General features: G+C 34.0%; 1 protein-coding gene across 4 annotated transcripts in view; it reads left to right on the top strand.

Annotated features, from left to right (window-relative positions):
* PTBP3 (polypyrimidine tract binding protein 3) overlaps positions 1-19,367 on the top strand; it is a 101,544-nt gene that overhangs the window by 74,214 nt on the left and 7,963 nt on the right. For all 4 annotated transcript variants that reach the window (XM_027105189.1, XM_027105190.1, XM_027105191.1 and 1 more), the window contains 5 exons: positions 11,526-11,603; positions 14,032-14,177; positions 14,400-14,433; positions 17,541-17,633; positions 18,622-18,838. In XM_027105189.1, the coding sequence (XP_026960990.1) occupies positions 11,526-11,603; positions 14,032-14,177; positions 14,400-14,433; positions 17,541-17,633; positions 18,622-18,838 (568 nt within the window). The remainder of the gene's footprint in view (positions 1-11,525; positions 11,604-14,031; positions 14,178-14,399; positions 14,434-17,540; positions 17,634-18,621; positions 18,839-19,367) is intronic.

Raw genomic sequence — 19,367 nt, forward strand, 5'->3', positions numbered from 1 at the left:
TATTTAAAATTAGTTCTCAATAATTTAAACTTTTAAAATAAACCTTTATGTAAAGGGAAAAGTAGTGGAGAGCCTACTTGGATATATCATTAGGTTAATATACTTTTTGGTTTTGCAACTCTCGAAGTGTGGTTTATTATTTAGTTAAAAGTATTTTAATTTTATTACCCTTTGTGATTGATTTTTCTTTCCCAGATGACACCATAAAATATTAGTTGAGACTTCAAGTGATATTTAGTTTATCTTCATTTTATAGGTGAGAAAAAAGAATCCTTAGCCAAATTGTTGTCCAAAATTTTCTAGAAAAAAAATGGTAAATTTAGTGTTAAAGCTTTTTGTTATTTATAACTGAAAATGTCAAGTACATTGTTCAGTTCATGTTCCTAAATTGTTAAAGTTTCTGTTTTAGTCTGACCAAATTTTTGTGTTTTATACAGTTGGGCTTCCATATCTACAGGTTTGGAATCTGTGGATTCAACCAACTGCAGATCAAAAATATTTGAGGGAAAAAAATTCCATAATGTTCCAAAAAGCAAAACTTGAATTTACCTTGTACCAGCAACTATTTTACATAGCATTACAGTGTACTTACACCTATTTACATAGCATTTACAACATACCAGGTATTATAAGCAATCTAGAGATGATTCACAGTATGCAGGAGTATGTGCAGAGATTATATGCAAATACCATACAATTTTATATAAGGGACTTGAGCATCCTTGGATTTTGGTGTCTATAGGGTGGGGGGTTGGGGAGTGTGCTGGAACCAATCCCTTGTGGATACTGAGGGATGACTGTATTTGTTATCAGCCCCTACTCATATGTACAATTTGGGAGAGCCAAAGGTCTTTGTAATTACCATTTTAATAACAAATGATAGAAATTGGGGCTATCACTCAAGTTTGCAAATGCAGAACTGCACGTATTTCAGTAATTGAATACATACTGTTGGTATAATTAATGTTCTGCATTGTGGGAGGAGGACATTTTAAAAATACAATTTAAAATTTTGGTTTCTGAATATAAAATAACCAGAATGTTACCATCCTTTTTTTATTGTATTAATAAATCCTTTGTCGTTGCAGAATAGTGTCTACATTATAAGATAAATAATTCATCAAACAGAGAACAGTACTTTTTTATGTGTTGTGTGAAAGTTTACTCTGCCTCTCACAAATATTTGAACTGTTAACTATTCCCTCTTTTTTTTCTCTTGGCTTCAGAAACACCACACTTCCATGACTTTTTTCCTTACCTCACTGGCTGTTCTTTCTTTTCTTTCTTTTAAAGATTACCGTTTAAAGGTCTTAGGGCTAAGTTGTGAGCATTCTGTCCCTCTTTTTAGAGAAATATATTATACCTATAGAAAAGCTTGTAAAACCTGTGAATACAGTTTTAAATACCCATGTAATTACTATCCAGATTAAGAAATAAAATGTTTATACATACTGAAGAAGCACTATTTGTACCCCTCTCATTTATTGTGTTCCCACTCTCCCTGCTCCAAGATAACTGTAGTCTCAAATTTTTGATGATAGTCATGCTTTTGCTTTTCTGCTTTTCCCCTGTGGTTTGGTTGGTTTTTTTACTACTCATTATGCAGCCCTAAGTGCTAATTTAAAAAATTCTTTTCTCCTATATTTAGAACTTTATCTAAATGGAATCATACTGTTTGTTTTCTTTTGATTCATCCATGTTCACATATGTGGCTATCGCTTATTCATTGTCAATACTGTCAAGTGTATAGATTCCCATTGTATGAATATACCACAGTTCGTTTATCTATTCTGCTGTTGATAGACATTTGGGTTGTTTTAGTTTGAGGCTATTATGAACAGTACTGCTGTGAAATTTCCTTGATTACCAATGAGGTTGAACTTACTTTATTTATTGGCCATTCTCCTTTATGAATTTTCTGTTAATTCTTTTGCCTGTTTTTGTGTTTGGTTTGTTGTCTTTTCTTGTTTATTTGTGGGAATTCTTTATATATCCTAGACACTAGTCCTTTGTTGGTATTATGTGTTGCAAATAATTTCTCTCCGTTTTGGCTTATTGGTTCATTCTCTCCATGGTATTTCTATGTAGTCAAATTTATTTGCCATTTCCTTTATATTTGTGTTTTTGTGTCATGTTTAAGAAATCCTGTATTACTTTGATATTATAAAGATAAATACTTATATTTTAAAGTTGATAGTATTTTAGTAACTTTTTATTGAAATACTTTAAGTTGCAAGAATAGTTCAAAGAATTCCCTTATATCCTTCAGATTCCCCAGTTATTAACATCATGCCACATTTACTTTATCATCTCTCTGTTTATATGCGTGTGTGAGTGTGTGTGTGTTTGTTGTTGTTGTTTTTTCCTCTGAGTCATTGGAGAATAAGTTGCAAGCATGGTGTCCCTTTTAAATACTCACTGTATATTTTCTAGGAACAAGGACATTCTTACCTAAATACCGTTATCAAAATCAGGAAATTAACATTCACACAATACTATTATCTAATACATAGACCTTTTAAAATTTTTGCCAGTTGTGAAAATAATGTTCTTCATATGAAAATTTTTCTCAGTATCAGGTTAATTTATTTGTCATGTTTCTTGAGAATCCTTTAATTTGGAACATTTCCTCATTCTTTGTCTGTTATGACCTTTAAAATTTTAGAAGAGTTCAGGGTTGGGTATATAATAGAATTTCTCCCAACATGCATGTCTGGTTTTTTGGCTGAAATAATGTTGTGTCTTTCTCATTTCATTACATCAGGAGACACATAATGCCACTTTATCCTATTCCTGGTGATATTAACCTTGATCACTTAAGGTGGTTTCTGCCAAATTTCTTCCCTGTAAAGTTACTGTTTTTCTCTTTGTAATTAACAACATATCCTTATAAGGAGGATACGTTGAGACTATAAAAATAGCCTGTTTCTTATGACTTTTCACCCTTTAGTTTTTTTTTTTTTTTTTTTTTTTTTTGGTACACGGGGCTTTTTTTTCTTTGGCCTCTCCCGCTGTGGAGCACAGGCTCCGGACGCGCAGGCTCAGCGGCCATGGCTCACGGGCCCAGCCGCTCCGCGGCATGTGGGATCTTCCCGGACCGGGGCACGAACCCGTGTCCCCTGCATCGGCAGGCGGACTCTCAACCACTGCGCCACCAGGGAAGCCCTCACCCTTTAGTTTTAACATCCATTGCTTAAATTAGTTGTTACTGTGGTAGTTGTTGCTATATTGGTGATTTGCTAATTCTGTCATTCCTTCTCATTTATTAGCTGGGATTTTATTATAAAGAACTTTTTTCTTACCAACACTCCATTCATTCATTCATTCATTTTTATTACATAAATTCGTGTGAATTTAAGGTTTATAATGTGCTACTTTTATGTATTTATATATTGTAGTATGATTCAGATGTAGTGATATTTATCACATTACACAGTTTTAGTATAATATTGTTGTCTGTATTCATTATACAGTGCATTAGCTCTCTGTGGCTTATTTACTATTCATTGTATTTATTTTTTCATGTTAATATGAACTTGTAGGTTCTTATTTTATTCTATGGGTAATAATTTCACAGTATCATTTTTCACTTTATGTTCAAACTCCCCCAGATTTGGCCAGTGGCCACTAGCTTCTGTGGCCTTTTGACATACCTTCATCATTGTTTGAACACTTCCTTACTTTCTGGCAGAAGATATTTCAGATCTTCTTTACTTTCCCTGCCTTAACACTGCAGTCAGCTGTTACTCCAATGAGCCCTGGTTCCTTTTAGTAGGAAATAGTATTTGGAAATCAGTATCAAGGCATTATATGTGCTTATTGCTAATAGGGTGTCACTGCTTCTAGGAACTTTAAATGGGCATGACTAGGATATATGTGTATGTGTACTTCATAAATATATTTCTCTGTGTGTGTGTGCATGTGTGTGTTTGTGTTTTAAAAAACCGCAAGTTTTAACTGATAACTCCAATTCCAATTCAGCACCCTTTTTTTCATTTTGGTGATTCGCTTCTTCAAGAATGAGAAATCTAGTTTCCATTAGCCTCAACATATTATTTGCTCAATCCTATAATACACAAAAAGTAGTTTCAGAATTAACACATACCATTAATTTGAGGTTAATATATGCATGAGTAGTTTTCTGAGCATTGTTCCATTGGTCTATTTATTTGTCTTTCTTTTTGTCATTACCACAAGTCTCAATGTCTGATAGAGTTAAGTCTCTTTACTTATTCTTCAAGAGTATCTTGGCAATTCTTGACCAATTACACTTAGGAATTTTAGGATCAGCTTTTCAAGTCCTCAAAGGGGAAAAAAAGCACTATTAGGGTTTTGATTGGATTATATTGACTTTATAAATCACTTAGAAGATAATTGACACCTTTACAATAGCGTCTTCCAGTCTTTGAATATTGTATATATCTCCATTCATTTGTATATTATTTAGTGTCTTTGAGTAAAGTTTGGTGACTTTTCCCCATAAAGGTTTGCATATGTTTTGTTAGAATTATTCCTAAGAGCCATACTTTTTAGATTCTAATTCTAGACCAGTCTTTATGATCCGTGTAACTTTGGGCAGATTGCTTAACTGCTCTGTACTTTTGTCTCTTTATATGTGAAATGAACATAATAATAGTATTTAACAGGTAAGAGTTGTGAGGAATATTAAATGTGCTAATATACGTAAAGAGTTTAGAATGGTGCCCTGTAAGGTTTAGCCATCACTGTTATTTGGTTTTTAAATTGTTACTAATACACAAATGCAGTGTTGTTGTTTCTTGATTTCATATTCAGCAACCTTGATAAACTCGTATTTCTTTCTCTAATTAATTTTTCTCTTACTTTAGTAAGATGCACTGAACTTCTAAAATTTGCATAGAAATGGAAAAGTATCTAAAATAGTGAAAGAAAATAAATGCAAGGCTTAATATAAAGCTGCAGTAGTCAAACCAGTTTGATAGTGTTGAAAGGTTAGATAAATTAATGGAGCAGCATATAGAGTCTAGAAATCGACCCACATGTATGTACTCAGTTGATTTTGAGCAAAATTACCAGTGTAAAAATTCAATAGAGAAAGGAAAATCCTTCAACAAGTAGTTTTGGACAGGTGGATATCCATATTGGAAAGAAAATAAACATTGATCCGTATCTCACACCATACTGACACATTGACTTGAAATGGATCTTAGACCTCTATGTAAAACTTAAACCTATAAAACTCCTGGAATAAAACATAGGAGAGGGGACTTCCCTGGTGGTCCACTGATTAAGACTCCAAGCTTCCACTGCAGGGGGCGTGGGTTCAATTCCTGTTCAGGGAACTAAGATCCCATATGCCATGCTGTGTGGCACGGCCAAAACAAAGCAAACAAATAAATAAATCTTATATTTTAAAAAAAATCTTAGAAAATCTTTGTAACCTTGGGATATGCAAAAGTTTCTTAGGTAAAACGCAAAAAGTACAAACCATGAAAGGAAATAATTTATATATTGTACGTACATCAACATTTAAAAGTTTCACTGATTGAAAGGTACCATCAAGAAAACCACAAGGTAAGCTGTAGACATTGAAGAAAATATTTGCAACACATATATATAAGACAATTATATCAAGTTATATAAAGAACTCTTATAGCTCAGTAATAAGAAAACAAACTATTAAAAAATGGCCAGAAGATTTGACAAGATATTTTACAGAAGATGGTATATGAATGGCAGTAAACACATGAGAAGGTGCTCAACATCTCTAGTCATCAGGGAAATGGAAATTAAATTACTGTAAGATATTATTACATACCCACTAGAATAGCTAGAGTTTAAAAAGTTTCCTGTACCAAGGATGTGGAGCATCTTTTACTAGCATACTGTGTTGATGGCAATGTAAAATTTAGGAAACTCTTTGGTAAAGAGTTTGCCAGTTACTTAAGTTAAATATGCACCTACAATATAACCTAGGCATTTACCCAAGAGAAGTGAAAAAGTTAGTGTCCACACAAATACCTGTATGCAAACGTTCATAGCAATTCTATTTGTAATGGCCAAAATCTGGAAATATTCTATTACAGGTGAATGGATAAACAAAATGTAGTTTATCGATGTTATGAAGTACTATTCAGCAATAAAAAGGAATAAATCGTTAAGGACAACAGGATTATGTTGAATGAAAGAAGCCAGACAAAACATTATTATGAATGAAAGAAACCATATAAAAAAGAACACCTGGTATATGATTCTGTTTATATATAATTCTATAAAATGCAAACTAATCTTTAGTGACAGAAAGCAGATCAGTTGCCTTTTGTACTTGTACAGTTTATTGTATGTAAATTAGAAAAGAGAAATAAGTCATATCATTTCAGTCTAATGCTGACAACCCTCCAAAGGCTCCCATTTTTTTCAGAGTATTAAATGCCCACATCCTTACATTGGATTGCAAGCCCTATACCATCCACTTCAATTTTACTCTTTTGACATATCTCCTTTGATGTTCTTCCCTTGCTCCTTTTGCCCACCAAACTGACATCCCTCTAAAGCATGTTAGGTATGTTCCCACCTCCAGATTGTTCCCACTAGTTATTCCCTCTTCCTGGAGGGCTTTTCTCCCAGGTACCCTCAGATTTTGCTCCTGCTGCCTTCTTTGACCTACCCTGACCAGCCTTCCCTCAGTACTCCTGATTCTTCCTGTTCTATTTTTTTAGTAGTATTTATCACCTTCTTATGTATGCAGTTAACTTATTTACTGTGTTTATTGTTTAATTCTGTTTTCATCAGTCGAAATAAGCTTCACCAAGGTAGTTTTTTTTCTTCTCTACTTAGTTTGTGCCTGACACAAAGTAGACACAAAAAATACTTGTTGAATTAATGTTTATTTATTATTTGGTTTTTTCCACTACTGTTTTCGAAGTTTAACACTGTTTTGTATTTTCATCTAGGATTTTTAACTTTCATACTTATTTTACCAAAATATAGAGTTAATTGATACCTGTAATCTTTTCTTATATAAGAACTTTAGGACACTTTAACTCCTTTTACCTTCTCTTACCTCCTCCTAACTCAAGATATTATTATGTTTAAAACTTTTTAGATTTTAACATTTCAATTTGTTAATTATTTTATACAATCAATATTCATTTAGATTAAGCCATATATAACTCTCTTAAGGCCTTTCATTTCTTCTTGCAACTCAGATATGCCATCTGGGATTGCTTACCTTTTGCCGGAAGGATATCCTTTATTATTCTCTTAAGGGGAAGGTCTGTGTTAACATGTTTGAAGTGTTCATTTCCCCAGAAATGTCTTTATTTTGTTGTCAGTATTAAAGGATATATAGAGTTCTAGGTTGACAGTTTTTTGTTTTGTTTTGTTTTGTTTTCAATGTATGAGAGAAATCAGTACACAATAGTCTGGTTTTCATTGTTGCTCTTGGAAGGTCAGCTGTCAACCTAATTACTGCTGTTTTCTCTCCGGCTATTCTTTAGATTTTTTTTTTCATCTTTGATGTCTACAGTTTCAGTATGATGTGTCTGTTTAAGGATTTATTTTTTCTACCTGGAGCTCAAAAAGCTTCTTGATTTGGTGGATTGTTGTCTTTTACTGGTACTAGAAATGATCTTCTCATATATTTCTGCTTCACACTGTTTCTTTTCTTACTTTCTGGAATTTTGATTAGACCTGTTATACTCTCTTACTCTGAGTATCTCAAACTTTCTTTCATATTTTCTATTTCTTTATCTCTCTGAGCTGCATCCTAAATAATTCCTTAGGGACTTTCATTTTACTAATGGTCTCTTCACCTTTGTCTAATCTGTTGTTAAATTTGTCTGATAATTTTGGATTTCAATAGTTGTGCTTTTTATTTCTAGAAATTTTATTGATACTTGGTTCTTTTTTTTTTTTTAAGTATCTTCCCTACAGATATTTTTCAGCATGGCTTTTATTTCTTCAAACATACTATTTAAAAATCAAATCAAATCAAATCTGATAATTCCAGTGTCTGAAATCTTTGCAGTTATTTTTCTGCAATTAGATATTTCTTTTTCTACTTTTTTTCTTTTTGAGTTACTCAAAAAGTTTAGTCTGCTACTGTACCAGCATTTTTGAAAAACAAAATAGTTGTGCTTTTTTTTACATAGTACATACTCTTTGTAATATTTTAAATGGCTCTGTATTTTGTCTAGTGACTCATAATTTATATAATAATTCTTCAATTTAGACATTAAGCTTGTTTCTTTAGGGCTTTGCTATTATAAATAACACTGATAAACTGATTTCATAGGTAAAAATGTTATCTCTTCATTTGTATTACCTTAATTGCTGTTGTGGTAGTACCTTTTCCAAATGTAAAATATGTATTCTTAGTTATGCGAATCTTAAACCTTTTTCTTAAAAGTTTGTGTAAACCATTGCCTAACTGGTTACTTTGCTAAAATGTTTCTGTTTCTGCTTATTTGAGGAATGTAGATTTACAGAAACTTTGCAAATGATTCTTTTGTCGAGTATTAACAAATGTTCTTGTTAATCATATTTTACTTGGAAACAATTATTTAAAATTTGGCCCTGGTAATTGTTTGCCAGTTCTTTCATTTATTGCTATTTAATGTTCAGTGAGTGTTATCTCAAGAATTTTCCTCATTTCTCTAAAACCTACTACAAGTCTTCTGCCTCATACCCCCCACCCCATAGCCATTTGTATTAGTCTCTTTGTTTTGTTTTAAAAGTAGGTCCCTTGCCCTTGCCACAAATCTCAGTGGTTTACAGCAATTAACATTTATTCCTCTCACATGACTGACACTTAAACAGCTGCAAATCAGCTTTTGCAAACTTCCTTCACATGTCTTTTTGATGGAGGGCCCAGGCTGAAGGTGTCACTACATTTGAGACATGGCATTCTTGTGGCAGAGAGTAAAAAAATAAGAGAGCTGGTGTAAACGCATAATGCCTCTTAAAGCTTCTGCATAGAGGCAGTTTATGTCCTGTTTGTCCGTGTGTTCCTATCACATGACTGTGTGCAGTGGATGTTGCATAGAAGTGTATGCTTCTCCCACAGGAGACACTGCAAGTCACATGACTGACCAGAGTTACATGGAAGGGTCAAGTGAATACTTGGCAACAGTAATACAATCTACAGTATCTCTTCTTATTTTTAAAAAATATATTTTAAAATTTATTTATTTATTTATGGCTGCGCTGGGTCTTTGTTGCTGCATGCGGGCTTTCTCTAGTTGCGGTGAGCAGAGGCTACTCTTCGTTGCAGTCCATGGGCTTCTCATTGCGGTGCCTTCTCTTTTTGCGGAGCACGAGCTCTAGGCGCTTGGGCTTCAGTAGTTGTAGCTTGGAGGCTCTAGAGCGCAGGCTCGGTAGTTGTGGCGCATGGGCTTAGTTGCTCCGCAGCATGTGAGATCTTCCTGGACCAGGGCTCGAACCCGTGTCCCCTGCAATGGCAGGTGGATTCTTAACCACTGCACCACCAGGGAATCCCTACCGTATCTCTTCGTATGTTTAATTTTCTAGTGTAAATTTTCGCGATAACTTATACCTGTACTGAAGCCTCTCTGATAAGTCTTCCTTTATGCCTTAAATATAGTTAATTCTGTTATGAAAGTGAATCATTTTACCTATCATCTTTTTTTTTAACTTTTTACTTTATATTGGAGTATAGTTAATTAACAGTGTTTTGTTAGTTTCCGGTGTACAGCAAAGTGATTCAGTTATACATATACATGTATCTATTCTTTTCAAATTCTTTTCCCATTTAGGTTGTTACATAATACTGAACAGAGTTCCCTGTGCTATACAATAGGTCTATGTTGGTTATCTATTTTAAATATAGCAGTGTGTACATGTCAATCCCAAATTCACTAATTATCCCTCCCCACCACCCTTCCCCACTGGTAACCGTAAGTTCATTCTCTAAGTCTGTGAGTCTGTTTCTGTTTTCATTTTACCTATGATCTTGAGCCTACTTGAATGTAAGTTTAGCAAGGGCAGAGATTCTTGTCTGCTTTATTCATTGCTTCCTCAGCACTAGAAGAATGCTTGCCTCCTAATGTGCTTTCAATAAATATATGTTTCCCTTCTTATTTCATCACTCTGTCAGTTATTCTCATTTTCTGTGTCTTCATTTATTGTTGGTTCTCTCTGCTAGCTCTGTCCCTGAAGTCTCTCAATGACTGTATTTTCTTGAATTATTTTAATCACAGCTACATATTTAATAAATTCTGTTAAATAATTATCTTTAATGAAGAGAATAAACTTATATGATCTTTTAACTCCTCTGGAAAATGTAGCCTACATACTTCCTCCTATAAATATGCATATCAGCCTATCATTAAGGTAAAAAACCCCAAAACCTTCCCTTTGACTCTTACAGTCTAGCTTCTCATTGTTGCTCTAAAACTATTGTTTACCTTTTACATTTCTCACTCTCTTTGACTTTTATGGAAGGCCCCCTCCCCTAAAACTCTATGTCTCTAGATCCTGAGGGACTATAATTCATTATAATTCACTGTTTTGTTTTGCTTTCTAAGGTTTTTCTCTTTTCCTTAGAATGTTCCTCTTCCTTCCTCTACCACTTAAGTGTACTAATACTCCCAGGTTCTATTTTTAGCTTTCTTCATTTCTTGCCTTGTGCCCTTTTTAGCGGAGCTCTCATTCATATGGCTTTCACACTTATTTCTATATAGATGATTTACAAATCTGTGTCTTGTAATAGTTAGAAATTCTGAGTTTGCCCCCTCATTTCCACTTGTGGCATTCCCATTTGAGTTTCTCACTATCACCTCAACCTTAACTTGTCCCAAACCAAATTGTTTTCCTACTAGTACTGACTCCTCCATTGGAACTAACTCTTGTTTTTATTGATGGTTCATAGTCACCAGGCTTCTAAAAGGAGAGGGAATACCAGCCTTTGTTTAGCATCCAGTGCACACTAAACACTGCTTTTCACTTACTGAATGTCCAGCTCAAGTTTTATCTCCTGAGAGACCTTCAAACAATCACAGTGATCCTTTGCAATCCCTTCTTCTTAGACCACTTACAGTATATTTGTATTTAAACCCATATATCCTCAGCCTGTGAATCTCCTGTAATTCATACTTTTAGTTTGTAAAACCTCTCAAAGGCAAGGATTTTTATTTCATATTTCTTTTTGTCAGCACAGTACCCCCCAGGTACAGTACAATTTAATAAGTATTTGATGATTTTTCATAGAAACAATGCTCTAAATAAGGACAAGAATATCAACTTAAATAACAAAACTAAATAAACTAAAACTAAGTAGCAAACTAATAACTCAAAATTAAATAATATTTTAGCTGTACTCTTGAACCTTGAACCCAGTTGAAAGGGGTTAGCCTCTGAAAGTGGCAGAGGCTCTTTACTTACCATTAAGGATCACCTGTTGAACAAATCTTTACTCTGTAACAGAATCTCTTTATCAGTAATACACCTTCATATAGCCATTTTATATTGCTATAACCATATTTATAGAAGGTAGTGTATTTATTTTAGCTTCTCTTCCCCGTTAGGTGCACCAGGAATAATTTCCTCACCATATGCAGGGGCTGCTGGATTTGCCCCAGCCATTGGATTTCCTCAAGCTACAGGTGACTAACTCTAAAGTTGAATTTGAAATGATTTCTTAATGATGGTCTATATTTTCCGGGAACTTATCAAAATGAAAAATATTACCATATTTGAAGGATTTATAATAAAAGCATTAGGTGTTTCAGTCATAGAAGTGGCTCATGTACAATATATGATGCACAGCTTCCTTGTGTTTATAAATAATTCTCTGTGGTTCCATTCTCAACTCCAAAATTCCCTTATATATTCTGCATCATTTATACTTGCCATTGGCACAGATAACTATAGGTTGACTATATTAATAATCTCTGATTTGCCTTTTTGGTTATTATACAAAATATATGAACTGCTTGCTTATAAGCTTATCAATTACATGTTAAACAGACTTGTGTGTTATTTATCTTTGAGTCCTTAAATGCCTTTGATGGCATTTAATACATAGTATGCAGTCAGCAAACATTTGAATTAATAAACATTTACTGTTAAACTTATTTGTAAATCCTCTTTTTTTGTTTTTTTGATTAATGGGTTTAGAAGATTACCGTAGAGGGTATGCATGCTGTTTTATTTCAGGAAAAAAATATATTTTTTTCTTTAAGTAATAGAAATAATTAAGAGATAGCAATCGGTTAATACTTTGATAATGGCTCTCTGACTCTTTTCCAAATAGTAAACAAAATGAATTTGATCATAACTTAAGGAGGAGAAAAAAATACTTTATGATTTTATTGCTGGTGCTTAAAGAATACACTTGAGGTTGGTGATTAGAAAGAAGAGTGGCTTAGTGTTAAGCCTAGTCTACACAGTACCTTTTTACAGCTTCCAGGTGATTTATGAATATAACTATTTTAAATTGCAACATAGTTGCTTTCTGGCAGTAATCTTTGTATCCTACCTTTCTAATTCTGGGAATTTTAACTACTCTCTTCACTGGAGAGGATGAAGTTAACTAAAAAGAAAAGAGTGATTTAAAAGGTTGAGGTTCATTTAAGTTTTAGGTTTTTGGTGGTTTTAAGACATCTTAACATATGTTTAATTAAGTGAGTAATTCTACCTATCCCATTAAAATGAAGGCATTATACATTGTTTTTATGTGTTTGAAGCTCCCAAAAGTTTAATTTTTATACATTTGGAGGTAGTGATATATGGTTTCCCTCATTTTAGTTATTTCTTTCTACACACTGTATGTATAAAACACTGTATTAGATGTTAAGAAAGAGAAAAAATGTGTAAAGAGGGCTCCTGAGTTGATAAGACTTTTAAGGTGTAGCAGGGGGATGTACATATACACATACACACATGTATATACCCTACAGTGTAGCTAAGGTGTAGTGTTGGCGGTATATAATAGACTTAAGGAAGTTATTCAAAAGTTGCAGGGGCATGGGAAGAGGTCATGCAAAAGACTATTGAGTATAGATTTTATGGAAAAGCAACCACCCTAAGAAGGTGATGTGCACGGTTTTAAAATTCAGCAAGATGATGGTAATAATAACTTTCCTTAGATTGTCAAGCAGAATAGTATGATTGTAAACTATATTGCAATTTAATTACATGATTTGTGATAAACTGGCCAGACTCTGTCTATTATAAGGAATTTTGAGCTTCAAGAATCAATAAATTAAATAACTGGTTTATTTTATATCAACTAGAGATTTTATCTTAGATAATTTTTAAGCTGAGAATACAAATAGTGGGACATTCTGAGGAAGTGTAGTGTTTTAGGTATAGTATATAGTGTCAATATTCCAGTATTGTAGAACTTTCAGTAGTTCTGAAATATCTGGGGGAGTAGAGAGCTCTGAAAATTCTTGCTGCAAAAGAATATTGAATTTTATAAATTTGTTCTTGATGGTAATAATGTTTTGCAAGGTTACAAAATGTTTTTTCCCCATGCAGAATGTATGTATACAATTTACCTGTTTTAGGTATACAACTCAGTGATTTTTAATAAATTTACGGAGTTGTGCAGCCATTACCACAGTCCAGTTTTAGAACATGCATTACTACCTAGCATGCATATATGTGACTTCTGCTAAAGGACTTTTTACAAAAATATGTATCTGGTTTTATGGTAGAAGTCAATATGAAAATAACATCTGCTTTAGAGAAATGTGCTGGAATATATTTGTTTTAAGAAATAGAAGGAGTACTTGTAGTTATAGACCCTTTGAAAAACCTAATGGCTTTAAGACCAGTGAATTTGGTTGCTATGCAAAGCACTGTATAAATAATAAAGTACTAAGTATGATAGTATCAACGAATAAAGAGCTCTACTTCCAGACAGACTCTGGAGGGCAGAAAACTGACCTTTGTTATCCTTATGGTAGCTTTGAAACATTTTCTTCTCTACTTTTGCTTTTGTCTTCATTTATTTACTTAAGTTGTATTAAGTGTTGTAATTCTCCAGATAACTAGAATATGAAATGCTTTTGATGTTTTGAAAAGGTCTGTCAGTCCCAGCTGGACTAGGTCCCGGAGCTCTTGGTCCTCTCGCAATCACCTCCTCTGCCGTCACTGGAAGGATGGCCATTCCTGGGGCTGGTGGTATACCGGGAAATTCTGTTCTACTTGTCACCAATCTTAATCCTGATGTGAGTTGAAAAGTATTATATGTAAAAAGTCTTTCAGGAGGAGGTATTGTAGCTTCTGACCTAGAGTTAAATTCAATGAAAATGTTTATTTTAAGAATTTTTATTAAAATTCATCACTAGTATATATAGAAGCAGCATGTAAAAAGTCAGTGCTTTGAACAAGTAAACTTACTTAAAATTTTTACTTAGACACTGATATTTTGTGTTATCCTTTTCAAACAGCTTATTACACCACATGGACTTTTTATCCTATTTGGTAAGTAAATTTTTTTGTTGTTGTTTTTTATATTATCTATGATGTGAATTGAGCATATTGCATCATTCAGTAATATTTATTACTGCTATGTGCCTACTAGTGTGTTTGACACTGAGGATAGAATAGCAAGGAAGACAGTAAGTGATTACAGTTACAACAAAATTTTATAAAAAGGGAAATAGAGATTGTAATAGGAACATACAGCTAGGAGACCTAACCTAGCTGAGGGAATCAAAGATGATGTACCAGTAGAAATGATAGTTAAGCTGACTTGTGAAAAATGAGGACACATTAGCCAGGCAGAAAGGGAGGGCAAATGTCCTTTCACAGATAGTAGCAGTGAGAGACAGAACTCGTGGAACATAGAAATGAAGGAAGCTCAATGAAGAGTGTAAGGGAGAGACATGTTGAAGCTGGGCAGATGGATAGGGGCAAGGTCATTAAGAGCTTTATAAGCTATATTAAAGAGCTTCGTTTTTAACTTAAGAACAGTGGGAATCCATTGACTAGTTTTAAACAGGAGAGAGGCATAATGAGATGTTGATTATAAAAATAATCCCCTAACTTTCCAATAGTGTGCCTCTCAGTTAAAAAAAATATTTAGCCAGGTACTCCTAATTTATATATGATTAATTATTCATAAATTTCATCCATCTTTTACTATAGTCTTTAGTATAATATGTACAAACAAATATAAGAGCAATGAAGTGATATTTAATATTTTAAAGATTTTTCTTATGACACTTTTTAAAATAAAAATCTATTAACATTTAGTGAGAAGTATGATTTAATATACTTCATTATTTTCAAAAACCTTTTTCATTTTGGTTCAGTATCCCACGAACTGATTCTAAATTCACTTTATTTTAGTACTTGATCTTAATGGTTGTCATAAATGAAAAAGATACCTCATAAAGATATGCAAGGGAATCCTCTGGCGGTCCAGTGGTTAGGACTCAGTGCTTTCACTGCCAGATCCCAAGTTCAGTCCCTGGTCTGGGAACTGAGAATCCTGCAAGCTGCGTGGGCACGGCCAAAAAAAAAAAAAAAAGATAGGTGATTTGAATGGAAGTGTTTCATTGTTGCTGTACTAAATAATTATGATACTAATTTTGCAGTCTAATCCACTAAATTTTGTTGTACTTTACCTAGAAAAGTTCCATTTTTCCTCTTGTTAAATTAGTTGATCTTGAAAACTGTTAACATTAGCATAATGGGGTTAAAACTCACTCTTCATGTGGAAGAATTTTTAAGAGGATGGAAGATTGTTTCAAATTTTTTGAGTGGGTAATAGGTTTTTTTGTTTTGTTTTGTTTTGTTTGCGGTACGCAGGCCTCTCAGTGTTGTGGCCTCTCCCGTTGTGGAGCACAGGCTCCGGACGCGCAGGCTCAGCAGCCATGGCTTACGGGCCCAGCCGCTCTGCGGCACGTGGGATCTTCCCGGACCGGGGCACGAACCCATGTCGCCCGCATCGGCAGGCGGACTCTCAACCACTGTGCCACCAGGGAAGCCCGGCAATAGGTTTTTTTAACAGCGTTTTGTTTGTTTGTTTGTTTTTTGCGGTATGCGGGCCTCTCACTGTTGTGGCCTCTCCCGTTGCGGAGCACAGGCTCCGGACGCTCAGGCTCAGCGGCCATGGCTCACGGGCCCAGCCGCTCCGCGGCATGTAGAATCTTCCCGGACCGGGGCACAAACCCGTGTCCCCTGCATTGGCAGGCGGACTCCCAACCACTGCGCCACCAGGGAAGCCCTTAACAGCGTTTTTGAGATATAATTTACAGCCATTACAATTCTCTGACTTCAGATGTACAACTCAGTGATTTTTAGTAAATTTATAGAGTTGTGCAGCCATTACCACAGTCCAATTTTAGAATATCTCTATCAGCCCACAGAGAAACATTATACTCATTTGCAGTTACTGTAAAAGTTTTTATTCATGACACATTTATGTAATTTTCATTAACAAAATCATTTATTAATGCTAAATGTTCATGTCTCTTTAATAGCCAGAGCACATTTCTTTCCAAAAGTAGTTAATTTCTCACTCATTTAGAAAAATATCACCCTCAGCTTGAAGAACAAATTGTGTGTTATTTTTTACAGAGTATCTATTTCAGCCACTTGTCATTTCTGAAAAGGGCAGCAAATTTGGAATACTTGTCTTTTTTTTTTTTAATTTTAAAACTACCATTCATCTCTTCAGTTTAGTTGCTCTTAGGGGCTTGCCCACAAGATAACCAATACTCCTTTGTGTGCCTTGAAGATTGTCATAGTCATTCTCTCATCCTATTACAAAGTATGGTAATGATGCTACTGTTTAAAGATCTTATTTTTATGATATTGGTGAAACCCTGTTCCACATAAATTGCAATATATATTAATACACTAAATTTTAAAAAATGAGAGAATGCCCTTCATATTGTAGAAACTTCTGTATATAATTTCTTCTATATGTTGAAAATTAGTAAAATGCAGTTTTTCATACTGGTTTATATAAACAAATCAGTACAAGTAAAAGTTTATTTTCCTCCCACACCCCAGTGAATCATTTTGCCTGCTTTTGGGGATGTGGGACCCACTTTGGGGAACACTAGCATAGAAAAAATGGATGTAATGAGATCAGTTAGGAGGCTATGATGATAGTCCAGATGTGAATTGGTGATAATAGGTTTGATGGTAGTGAGGATGGGAAGAAGTGGACAAATGTGAGAGATATTTAGGCCATAGAATCAGTGAGTGCTGGTAGTTGACTGGATGTGTAAGTGTCTAAGGAAAGGGGTAAGTCAAAAGATGACTCCCAGATGTCTGACTGGAGCAAATATGTGCATGATGGTACTGTTTATCAACAGAGTTAGTGAACACAGGAGGGTGCAGGAAAGAGCAGGTGAATCAGTTGAAGTGTTTATGGGACATCCAGGTGAAAGGGGGTACTAGATTAATAAATCTGGAACATAGAAGAGATTACAAATTTGGGAGCATTTGTATGAAATTGCCCAGGGAAAGCATATAGTATGAGAAAAGAAGCTTTCTTTAAATATATTAGTAAAGTTAATTGAACATTACACAATCAGCATTTAAAAATTGTTTTGTTTTGTCTTTTTAATTAGGAGTATATGGTGATGTACATCGAGTGAAGATAATGTTTAATAAGAAAGAAAATGCATTGGTTCAGATGGCAGATGCAAATCAAGCTCAGCTAGGTACTAATGATTAATAATAATAATGATAACCTGCCCCCTTTGTATGTGAATTTTCCTATAAAATAAACTTATGGCTAGTAGGAAGAGTACCTCCTTATGTTAATATCTCTATTATTATTTGGATCTGCTTATATTTTAAGATTTTAAAATATTTATTATTCTTTGAAGTTCATTTATCTATTTGAATATATTGTTGATGTTTAGAGCTTTGACTCTAGGGTTTTTCCATTAGCTTTAAACTAATAAACATGACTTGTTTTCTTTCATTTTATTTGTTTGTTTGCTTATTTATTTTCCTTTCAAATTAAGTTTTCTAGAACTGTTGCATGGCATAACAGTTTGGGAATACTTCATAATGATGGTTCAAGAAAGTGTCATTCTACAATCTCACCGTTTATAGTGGCTGTTGAAATATTATTACTCAGATTTTTTATTATAAAAAGCTTTACTTGGGATTAAAAATAGATAGCCAGTGGGAAGCAGCCACATAGCACAGGGAGATCAGCTTGGTGCTTTGTGACCACCTAGAGGGGTGGGATAGGGAGGGTGGGAACGAGACACAAGAGGGAGGAGACATGGGGATATATGTATAGTATAGCTGATTCACTTTATACAGCAGAAACTAACACACCGTTGTAAAGCAGTTATACTCCAATAAAGATGTTAAAAAAAAAATTTACTTGAGATTAAACTAATTTATTCAATAATCATTTCCTGAACATGTGGTATGTTTCAGGCATTCTGGAACTTTCTAGCACTCTGCTAGGAAAATAGTTACTTTTCGTTGTATTGCTTTTCTTTCATTACAGAAAAACAGTCATTTAATACATTTTCGTATATAAGAGTTTTTAAATTTAAAACCATTTTTAAGCCCTCAAACTGACAGTATAATTTTTTAAATGACTAAATAAAAAGAATTATGATAGACAGTTTTACAGAGACTCTATCTTAGTACCCAGACTTTCCTTATTTTCTTCTTATGCACCAGCAATGAACCATCTGAGTGGTCAAAGACTTTATGGGAAAGTGCTTCGTGCTACACTGTCCAAACATCAAGCAGTTCAGCTTCCTCGAGAGGGACAAGAAGACCAAGGTCTGACTAAGGATTTTAGCAATAGTCCTTTGCATCGCTTTAAAAAGCCTGGCTCTAAAAACTTCCAGAATATTTTTCCACCATCAGCTACTCTGCATCTTTCCAACATCCCGTATGTATCTAATTAGTTACTATTCATTTAGATGATTAATAATCTACAGTATATGGTTTGGGGAGGTAAAAACTGAAATTATTCTAACGTAGCAGTTGTCCTATTCACTAATTTCTCGTAAGATGATTTATTTGCCATCATGTCTTAAGAAGTTTATCTCTAACCATACACTATGAAAGTGAAAGATAGCAATGTTTTAAATTTTTCTTTCCAAACAGAGAATTAGCGCCTGTTAACTTTCAGTTATAGAATGGCAAAAATCTGTGCAGAAATATTCCACTGGTGTATACTTGTTCATCCTTTTGTATAAGTAAAGACCCTTTAGTGTCCAGCATAGCAAAATCAAATAATTTATGTATCTAAGAATTTGGTAAAACTGAATTCTCTATTTTTTACCTACAAGCTGCAAAGCCATATATATATCTAAAAGCTAAAAATTTTCTTGTAACCACTCTGTATTTAACCAGTGTTGTAGCAGACTTGTTCTTTAGTCATCATCTAACTTAGAGATCGACAAACTATAGCCTAT

The sequence above is a fragment of the Aethalodelphis obliquidens genome, unplaced genomic scaffold, assembly GCF_003676395.1.
Source record: "Aethalodelphis obliquidens isolate GAN/ISIS:26980383/991018 unplaced genomic scaffold, ASM367639v1 scaffold7, whole genome shotgun sequence".
NCBI classification, from domain to species: domain Eukaryota; kingdom Metazoa; phylum Chordata; class Mammalia; order Artiodactyla; family Delphinidae; genus Aethalodelphis; species Aethalodelphis obliquidens.